The 11,169-nt window shown below is 36.2% G+C and overlaps 1 protein-coding gene across 1 annotated transcript; it reads left to right on the top strand.

Moving 5' to 3' along the window:
* The first annotated feature begins 2,901 nt into the window (after positions 1-2,901).
* ctsk (cathepsin K) lies at positions 2,902-10,216 on the top strand. Its single transcript, XM_056474715.1, has 8 exons — positions 2,902-3,018; positions 3,346-3,483; positions 6,819-6,941; positions 7,238-7,390; positions 7,861-8,079; positions 9,109-9,274; positions 9,378-9,486; positions 9,648-10,216. Exons 2-8 carry the CDS (start codon positions 3,352-3,354, stop codon positions 9,745-9,747), a joined length of 1,002 nt encoding a protein of 333 aa, XP_056330690.1. The 5' UTR covers positions 2,902-3,018; positions 3,346-3,351; the 3' UTR covers positions 9,748-10,216.
* The last annotated feature ends 953 nt before the right edge of the window (positions 10,217-11,169 follow it).

Below are 11,169 nucleotides of genomic sequence, written 5' to 3'. Positions count from 1 at the left end.
CAATTAGGTGGTTATAAACCTTTATGCTAGGCAACACTTTATTTTGATGGTCCATTTGAGTATTAGTAGTCTGTCTGCTTAATATCTGTTGATACTGCTCCTTCAAAAGACATTTAACTGACTATAAAAACTTTGCAAGTACATGTCAACTTACACAAACCCTAACTCCAACCCTGACCCCAACCTAAGTCTACTTATTATATTAGTTATATTAGTATTAGTTGGCATGTGGATGCAATGTAACATAAATTCAACAAACAAACCATCAAAATAAAGTGACCGAGTTTCTTTCTTGTTGAGCAATAAGAATATATTTTTGAATAAAGCTGAAAACCATACATAGAAAAAAACAAAAACTGTGGAAGTCAATGTTTACAAATGTCCAGTTATGTTCAAAATATGAATTTTATGTGTGTTCAATAGAAGTGAAATGAGGAGTTTTGAGTGAACTATCCCTTTTGTGTTCTTCAATTCAATCTTTAATATGTGGGGCATTATTATATATTTTGTAGCCCTCTCCCCTTTCACAAACCCCTTATAAACTTATTTTCAACCCTAATCTAAACTTATTGCAGTGAATTGACACTCTTTATCATTGTTTTTTACTTTAATTTGAACACCCATAACAGTTTAATGATGCATGTTTTGAACCTTTTCTTAAATTTGTGGGGCATTTTTGTTCATTATGGTCACATTTTAGCCTCAAGCCCTCATTAATTTGCAAACATGATCTAAAGTAGACACTCTTTATTCACATTGCACTTTAATTGCAACGTCTGAAATAGTTTCGGTTAATTCCGCAGGGACCATTTTCCCTCTTTTCTTGAATTTGTGGAGCAGTTTTTTTAATAAATCTGGGTCATGAAGTTAAAGGTATTCTTAAATATAGTCTTCTCAGTCATCACATCAGCAGGTCGTCCGGCTTCTGGTATTTATGGGTTTGCTTGTATCTTTGTGAGTAATCTGCACAATACATGAAAGACTAACGCTAAAGGGGACTTTCCTCAACATATTTATATCTAAATGCTGACTGCATGCCTATACAGTAAACATCATGGGACAGCTTTGTAGACCTCAAACACTGACACGCTGCACAGGGAACATGCATTGTTGACTAACAAGGGGAAGTGTTCATGACAAGTTAACAGGGCCCCTGGAGAATGACCCTGAGAAAGATACTATTTATTAATACTGAGTTTGAAGTCATAAGTTTGCTTCTGTCAGATAATAACCAGCCTGACCAGTCAAAACTTTCCGCTGACTGAAGATGAGCTGAAACGACAATGTGCATAATAATAATTCACATGCATCTTTTTGTAAATTGACAAAAGACTTGCAAATGGCTAAATACTGTATCTGAATGTCTATTAGTTCTAGTGTGACTAAAGCCATCCAGGGAAGTCAAAGTTAAAAAATTATAATGAAAATCGATGGCAAGAATTAAAAACTGGTGTCAATAAGAGATTCCTGAACCATATTCTTTTTGTAAGAGAAATAATAACTTAACTTCTAGTTGATCATTCGGAAAACTGGCAGAAGGTAGATTTTTCCAATGAATCATCTGTTGAACTGCATCCCAATCATCACCTGCATGGACTCAAGATTCTCAAAGAAAGCAGTCAAGTTTGGTGAAGAAAAAAAATCATGGTTTAGGGTTACAATCAGTATAGGGGCATGTGAGAGATCTGCTGAGTGGATGGCAATACCAACAGCCTAAGGCATCAAGACATTTGTGCTGCCCATTACATTACAAACCACAGGAGAGGACAAATTCTTTAGCAGTATAGCGCTCCTTCTTATACTTCAGCCTCTGTATCAAAGCTTCTGAAAGCAAAGAAGGTCAAGGTGCTCCAGGATTGGCCAGCCAAGTCACCAGATATGAACATTATTGAGCATGCCTGAGGTAAGATGAAGAAGGAGGCATTGAAGATGAATCCAAAGAATCTTGATGAACTCTGGGAGTCCTGCAAGAATGCTTTCTTTGCCATTCCAGATGACTTTATTAATAAGTTATTTGAGTCATTGCAGAGATGTATGGATGCAGTCCTCCAAGCTCATGGGAGTCATACACAATATTAATTCTTTTCCACTGCACCATGAATTTATATTCTATATTCTACATTAGTTCTGTTAAGTAACACGATTTTAGTCTTAGCAAAGTCAGACCTGACTGTCATCAATATATCATTTAAAATCAAGGCATGATCATATTTTATTGTGATGAATAAGCGTAATCTAGAGGTCTTTACCTGTCATATAAGCCACTTCTGATACCAAATGATCAATAAGGTCAAGTTATTATTTGTTGTTCCTAAAACTTGGATAAGCGACAAGACTTTTGTCAGGTAGTGTACCGTATATAGTTAATTTGTTTACGGCAGGTGAAAAGTGTTTTTAATATTAGTTAGAATGGTAAATAAGCCAAGGAGTCTTAGTATACTTTTTGGCAGTTAGTTTTCATATACAATTATATTTTCTGCATGTTTATAGGACCTGGATGAGTTTTAATATTGGGGTCAATAGAAATGTTTGGGGGAGAAGCATATGTATTTTAAGTGTTAAATAAATAATTATTAAAGAAATAATACTAATAAAAATGCAAATGCAACTAAATACATAACAAAAGTCAGTTTTACACCAATAATAAATATAAAATTTTTGGATGCATTTTGCCACAAGCCCTAGTCATTTCTGACTGCTAACTATATGTAATGCCACAAATGGACACTCTATTCATTTTCACATTTCTCTTATACATTGCGAGAGATGTAATGGCAATGGTTTAGTGTAATGATTTTTCTCTTACATATACACTACTCCTAACTTCCCGCTTTTCCTAAAACTGTAACCGGACACCTGACATCATCGTTCGGGCTGGTGTTTAATCTATTCCAGAAATTCTTCCCTTCCCCTCAACAAGAGCAACTTCCTCAAAACTCCCTCATAAAAAGAGGCCATCGACTGCACAGTTTCAATCCAGCAGCCATCTGTTGTTCTGAACTTTTGGAAATCGTTCAGGTAATCAAAGACTCTCGACTCAAGTGTGCATTGTTTATATGTTAAGTACTTTAAAAATAGTGTTCTCGTAAATATGAACAAATCGAAACAATAGAAGGTCTCGGTGCAGCTTTCGTTTTCTGTTTACAAAGATTTTGAAATATATTTTAGAGCGTTTGTTTTACTGTAATAAAACGGTGCATTTCTTCTTGCTCATCTCAGTTCTCACTTAAAACTTCTCTAAACCGACTGAAATAAGTTGCAGCGCCAGTTTCGTTCTTGCTTGTCGTTTACAGTTTACAGGGAGCTTATAGTTCTCAGTGTGAGATTTTGCACCTTTGACTGCAGGTCAGAATGTGTAGATTTGGCGGATTTCCTCTGCTTGTGGTGCTGTGGTGTGGACTGGCTCACTCTCTGGACAATCTCTCTCTGGATGAAGCTTGGGAGAGTTGGAAAATCACTCACAGGAGGGAGTACAATGGCCTGGTGAGTAAACAGCCTTCAAAGCCTGACAATTCAATCTCGCCTGTCAGGGTGCTCGAGAGCGTCAATAGATTGGGTTGGTGATTTCTTCTTCTTTTGGTATAAAAAGCCTGTTTATCCCTTCTCTGGAAAAGAGATAGGTGAAGATAGCTTGTTTTATGTAATTTGACTACAGTGATTGGAATGTTCTTGCTTAATGTGTTTACAGTAATGTTGTGCTTGTACATACACTACACCTCAGTAAAAACAATATGGAAAATCTTTCCATTATAGGAAATGTCAGTTTTTTTCTATCTATCTATCTATCTATCTATCTATCTATCTATCTATCTATCTATCTATCTATCTATCTATCTATCTATCTATCTATCTATCTATCTATCTATCTATCTATCTATCTATCTATCTACCTACCTACCTACCTGTCTGTCTGTCTGTCTGTCTGTCTGTCTGTCTGTCTAAACTATGGCAACTTTTTTTGGCTGTTTGTATTGTAATTTGTTGACATCATGTCATTGGGATACTGAAAAAAAGAAATGTGAACATAGGACAACCTCCTTTTAGGCTTTCATTAGAAAAAGTCAAGATTCACCTGGGATAAATTTGCCAGTTATAGACAGATTTAGAAAAAAAAAGTCTAATGGAAATGTATAGAACAATGCATTTAACAACATATTACGACAACTTGATGAGCCATTTTGCATGTAAAGACTTATGTGATGAACAAACGATTAAATGTTGTGGGGGTGAGACTATTCAACAGAGACCAAAATAATCCATTTTGATCAACATGACATAAGCAATTAATAATATAGGAAACATTAGAGAATTGCACATAATCATTTGCATGAATGTACAAAAGCATGTGCAACTTGTTCAAAGGAATGAGAAACTGCTTTTCTGATGTGCACAAGTGACACAATGATCTGAAAATTGAACAGGGAGCTTTGAGAATTTCAGTTCTGATCTGAGAAATGTACCAAAGTGACCTGTACTAAAACATTAAGTATGCTTCTTAAATATGTAGTGAAAAAAACAATAGAAGATTCATTCATTCATTTCTTTTCGGCTTAGTCCCTTTATTAATCCGGGGTCGCCACAGCGGAATGAACCGCCAACTTATCCAGCACATGTTTTACGCAGCAGATGCCCTTCCAGCTGCAACCCATCTCTGGGAAACATCCACACACACACATTCACACTCGTACACTACGGACAATTTTAGCCTTCCCAAATCACCTGTACCGCATGTCTTTGGACTGTGGGGGCAACCAGAGCACCCGGAGAAAACCCACACGAATCCAGGGACAACATGCAAACTCCACACAGAAACGCCAATTGACCCAGCCGAGGCTCGATCCAGCGACCTTCTTGCTGTGAGGCGACAGCACTACCTACTGCGCCACTGCGACTCCCACAATAGAAGATTGTTATTTTAAAAAAACACACTTATTTTGGACAATGCGAGGCGCCATTTATTAAGTTGAGCAGTTTAGTTGTGATGTTACAGTAAATGGATACAGATACATGCTTCCTGACATCAATGACAACTGATATCCATTTTAACAAAAGGCTAGACAAAAAAGCTAGACAACAAACCAGTCAACATCCATCTTTGTTGCTGCATTAATTATAACTGTAGCAAACTGTAAACTTACAGACTACAGTGAAAATGACCAGCAATAACTACACTGTTAAAAAACCTGGTTGCCTTAAATATTTAAGCTGAATTAAATTAACCTTATCCTTAATATAATTTAAACTTATATTTAAACTGACCTAAAACAGCTTGCATAACTTCTAAAATTAGTTTAATAAGTTACAATGAACTCAAAACATATGCTGTCATGACTAATTGATCATATCATTTTTTTTACAGAGCAGGTATTTCCTTGAATAATCTTAAAGTTTCTCCTTCAGTGACTGACAAACTCAGTTCTTAGTGCAAATTTCACTGAATATTCAAGAGAGAAAAATACTGATAGTATGGCATTTAGTTCAAGTGTACGCTTATATATTTCAGTATCTATGACTTAGAGCCTTTAAGTCTTCAGGCATCTTATCATTATTTTCTCTTCGTCTTATCCCTATACGAAAGCAGTGAAGACATTCATTGCTTCTCTTTTGGTGTTGTTCATCTGAAAATTACAGCCAAATGTCACACAATGTGACATTGTATCACAATTTTGTATTATCAGTTGTGTTTCATTAATAACAGTATCAGGTAGGGTGCCAGATACAACCATGAAATAATGGCATCCCACAGTCCAAAACATATCTAAACTGTGAAATTATGTAAATCTTTCATGTTTTATTTCTACATGACTAATTAAGAGACATCATACACTCAAAAATTATGTTTGCTGTTTGTTCAAACTACTTTGTTAAAATGAGCTGAAAACACAATTCTTGAGTTTTATTGAGGGTGGACAACTGAATTCTAAATTCCTAAATAACTAAACTTAATTTCTTCATGTTGTCTCAACACAAACTGATTGTGTGGAACCCAATTTTTTACAGTGTATATGTTGTCTTACGCTGAAGGTGGCTCAGTGGTTTCCCCCACAGTCCAAAGACATGCACTATAAGTGAATTGGATAAACTGAATTGGCCGTAGTGTATGTGTGTGTGTGTGTGTGTGTAAATGTGAGAGTGTATGGGTGTTTCCCAGTACTGGGTTGTGGCTGGAAAGGCATTCGCTACATAAAACATATGCCGGAATAGATGGCGGTTCATTCTGCTGTGGCGACCCCTGATAAATACGGGACTAAGCCAAAGGAAAATGAATGAATGAATGTTGTCTTAAGTCATACAAGTCTTATTACCCAGGAATCTCTATAAACTTAACCATCCTCTATTAGATGTAAAAATAATGACAGCATCCTGTTGACAATGTCATCATGAAATTACATATGACGGGTGTAACAAGGTAACACAAATTAAAATACAGGTTCATTTAAACGAAGTGTGTCAATTTTAGAGATGGTCCCTTAGTCACTATTTTTCCAATTTAAAATTCACAAAACATTTACACATTTGGAACACTGGATTAGAACCCATGACTGTTATGTTTACTAACACCGATCAAGCTACATGGTTCACTCATTTTTAATGAAAGCACAGAATGTATTACATCTTAGATATGGGTATAGAGCGGTAGATATGGGTATCATATTTCTGGAAAGTGACAAACAACATGTACAGTCATATACATACTTGTGGTTCCTAACAATACATTGAAGTCTTATGAATTCAAACAATTTGCATGAAATTACTGTAAATATTATAATATTATTACCTCAGTATTTGTTCTCACATGTGTGCTTCATCATGGACAGAATGAAGAGTCTATTCGACGGACGATTTGGGAGAAGAACATGCTGTTTATTGAGGCCCATAATAAAGAGTATGAACTTGGGATTCATACCTATGATCTGGGCATGAATCATTTTGGTGACATGGTAAGTATTGTTACGAACTCCCTCAAGTTTAATTGACTAATTTTTCATAGCTTGGAACCCACTGCTTTACAAAAATGTTAAACCAATGTATAGCGTGATACTGCTAAGTTTAAGCTGTGACAATAACACATTCTTGTGATTGTTAGATTAGAGCGAGCATGTGACAATGACTCATCAAAATGTTTTTGTTAAGGCCTGTTTACTAAAACCAGTTCCAAACAAATTGTTAACATTTTTTGAGAGTTTGCCAGTATTTTCAAGCTAGATCTTTTTGACTAAATCTTATCTTATTGCAGACACTGGAAGAAGTGGCAGAGAAAGTAATGGGTCTTCAGATGCCCATGTACCGGGATCCAGCAAACACATTTGTGCCTGATGACAGAGTGGGAAAGTTGCCCAAATCAATTGACTACCGTAAACTGGGATACGTCACTCCGGTGAAGAACCAAGTAAGCAGATCACTAAACCTTCCTGTAATATTACTGTAACATTTCCTCTTTCTCAGACACTTATAATTATCATTATTCTTTGGTAGTAACAAAGTGCTTTCACACCAATGCCCACAGAATGCCTTCATGTTGAGAGCTCCACTACAGATAAAACTAGACTTGGTCGCCCTCTAGTGTTTAAGGAGTGATATTTCTTTATTTACCAGTAAATAAAGGGCGTTTATGCTGTGTTTAGCTTCACTTTTTAAAATAAACCCACCAAATAGCTTGACTTTGACTACCATGTTAATTTATATTTCAGTTAATAGTTTTAATTGTAACCATTTTTGTCTTGTTGTGAATCATTTTCCACTAAAAAGATCATTTTGGCATGCACAATATTCTCTTTATCATCTTCATTAAACTATAGATGCAAATGAAAGATTTAATTTAAGTGTTTTTAATGCTGCATTTCTACGATTCTCCATCAGGGATCATGCGGCTCATGCTGGGCGTTCAGCTCTGTTGGGGCTCTTGAAGGCCAGCTGATGAAGACCAAAGGCCAACTGGTGGACCTCAGTCCTCAGAACCTGGTGGACTGTGTGACAGAAAATGACGGCTGCGGTGGAGGATATATGACAAACGCCTTCAGATACGTCAACAACAACCAAGGCATAGATTCAGAGGAGAGCTACCCATACGTTGGAATGGTATCTACCTATCTACCTACCTACGTGTCTGTCTGTCTATCCCAAAAGCAAAATATGTTGTTAAACAAGGACTGATTCGTTAAAGTTCTTTAAATTGAAAATATTAATGAGGTCACCGCTTAACGATGATTAAATGGTAAAGTAGAACTAGTGTTAGATACTTTAGCTAAATAACAAAGCAGATTTTCAAACCATCTTTACGCTCAACTCTCCCTTATAAGATACTTCTTATCCTTACGGCATGTTACTGTTTTCTAGACCATTTTGAGGGATGTAAACAAAAACAATGGTCCCAAAGTATTTCTTGTTTTACATTTTTTAATTCTATATTTTCCAAGAATTCAAAATAAGCCACATATTGATAAATAATGCTACGTTATGATCGCTGTTTTAACATTAAGTTATGGTTGAATTGCCTCTTGTTACAGTTATGAAATTTTGTTATAACAAGCAGGATGGGCCAATGACATGACCACATTGAAATGGTCTATATTCTGAAATGCTTGTAAAGTTTACCTTATTTGTGAAGAGAAACCATGTATGTTTGGTGATTCAAATTAAACCCTTCCATTAAATGTTTATCAATGTTTTACCTCCCATGTACACAGTCGTGGTCCCAAAATGTCTGAACCAGTGTCGCCAGATGTAGCTGACTGATTCCAGCCCAAATTTTCACTACCCGCCTATGTCCTCATTTACCTGCAAAAATAAATTCAAAACCCCCTAATATGGCAACAGTGGTCTGAACTGACTCGTTATGATACAATAGCCACGCCCAAAACTCTCCCAATTGGTTAAGTTGGAAATTGATTGACAGTTTCTAAACTTCCTTTTCTCCGTCTTTTGATTGAGTCGCAGAGTCTGTTTTCAATTTCGGACCGATAAACTCATTAATAACATAGTTAGAAAGTCGCTAAACAATAAAACTGGTCTAAGAGACTTTGTTTCGGAGCAAAATGCTTATGCTGTACACCACTTTTGTCTTTTGTTGACGTTTATAAATGTTCGTCTCACTACTGCCCTCTGCAGGATCAGCAGTGTGCCTACAACAGTTCAGGAGTAGCAGCCAGCTGTCGAGGCTATAAAGAGATTCCTCAGGGTAACGAAAGGGCACTGACCGCCGCCGTGGCCAATGTGGGACCCGTGTCAGTGGGCATAGATGCCATGCAGTCCACCTTCTTGTACTACAAAAGCGGTACTTCACATCTCTCCTACAACTATATTGCCTGTAGTTCCGTGTTGTTTTGCTGATAAGTGTATAATAAAAGTCACTAATAAAACCCAAAACTCACTGACAGGTGTATACTATGACCCAAACTGCAACAAGGAAGATGTCAACCATGCAGTGCTGGCTGTGGGCTACGGAGCCACACCAAGAGGCAAGAAGTACTGGATTGTGAAGAACAGGTGAGAAAAATCTGTTTCTTTTTTTTATGAGAACCACACTGTTTAACATCATAAAAAAATATTTAAACATTACAAAAATCTATACAGTAAATTACATATATAAAGTAAAATAATTGTATGTAAATACAATATAAAAATGTACCTTTTTTCTGTTTTTGAAGCTGGGGTGAAGAGTGGGGAAAGAAGGGCTATGTCCTGATGGCTCGTAACCGTAACAATGCTTGCGGCATTGCAAACCTGGCCAGTTTCCCCATCATGTGAGAGCTGGAAGAGCTGGATCAAACTTGTCTGCTGCTGATCAGTACCAAAAAAGGGACTCAGTTACTATCTGCGCTCCAACATGAAACCATATTTGGGGAAATTCTTTCAAAAAGAGGCACTTGATTTTAATAACACAAGGTTGTGGTTCTATTTTGTCTTAGATGTCTTGTTCTTAATCCTGCAGTGAGAATTGTTTTGTGCAATATTTGAGATTTAGATGGAAAGTTTTGATATGGAGTATGCAGTCAGTTTATATTTGCTTCTTTCTTTCCTTTTTTTAATCCCCTGGAGGGATCGGATCTCTGAAACACGTGTTTTATGATGTTTTGATTAAAGAAATGACCTCTTTTGACCAATAATTCTGAGTGCATCAAATTTACACTAACAGAACGATAACGAGACAGTTTCACATCTCTGTATAGAAACGTTGTTTTAAATAAAATACAATAAAACATGAGTGCCAAACCAACCTTTATTTTGAACTTTGAGATTTTGTGCTACAAGCTAAAGAAGGTTATCAAGTCTTCGATTTTGTAGAAGTGGAAGAGAAACCACCAGATGTATTTGGGGAAGTTGAAACCAAAGAACGTCAAGATGAATTTTAAGACAGCACACAGCTAAAAGAGCTCATCTGTGCATGTAATCTATGATGCTGAAACAAAAAAATGATGACAGTTACATGTAAAGAATCTTATGATCATAACTGAACCACTTCCTCATGAAGAGATGACTGACCCAGCGTTCCCTTTATATATTTTCACATTGATTCACTTAAAACTGATTGAGACATAAAATCTTTGAACAAGTGATTAAAAAATATAATTGATGTATATAATTGATGTACATAGTGTATTATAATAGTACTGTTGTGTACAAATAGCAAGTACACTTTAAATGTAAAGATGAAAGATAGAATATGATAACTGAGATACTTCAAAAATGACATGATTACATAAATGAACATGCCAGATATTCAGTGCTCAGCATAAATGAGTACACCCCATTTTGAAAATGAATATTTTTATCCATTTCTCTGTGAAAATGGGTAATATATATTGGTGCATTTGAACAACACAGATTCGTTAAACACATATTTAATAAAATTATATTTTAGTCACAGGACGTCTTTAGAAATGGAAAGATCATACATTTAAATTCATGCTGTCACGATCACCAGCGATCTTAACTTCCTAGATCGGATCTCGCACACAATAACCTATGGACTACAAATCCGCCATTCATGTACTACATATTCATCCATGCACTCCGTTCAGACTTCCACAGCTGTTGCAGCTTCTAGACTGATTACAGACACTATTTAAACAGCACACACTCTCACTTCCATTGCCGAGTCTTGTTATCTGTAAAGTGACAATTCAACGCGTTTCCTTAGTCTTGTTTCTCCGTGTGTTTACCCTAGCC

Source organism: Danio aesculapii, chromosome 16, assembly GCF_903798145.1.
Source record: "Danio aesculapii chromosome 16, fDanAes4.1, whole genome shotgun sequence".
Lineage (NCBI taxonomy): Eukaryota > Metazoa > Chordata > Actinopteri > Cypriniformes > Danionidae > Danio > Danio aesculapii.
This window is presented reverse-complemented; position numbering and strand designations above follow the sequence as displayed.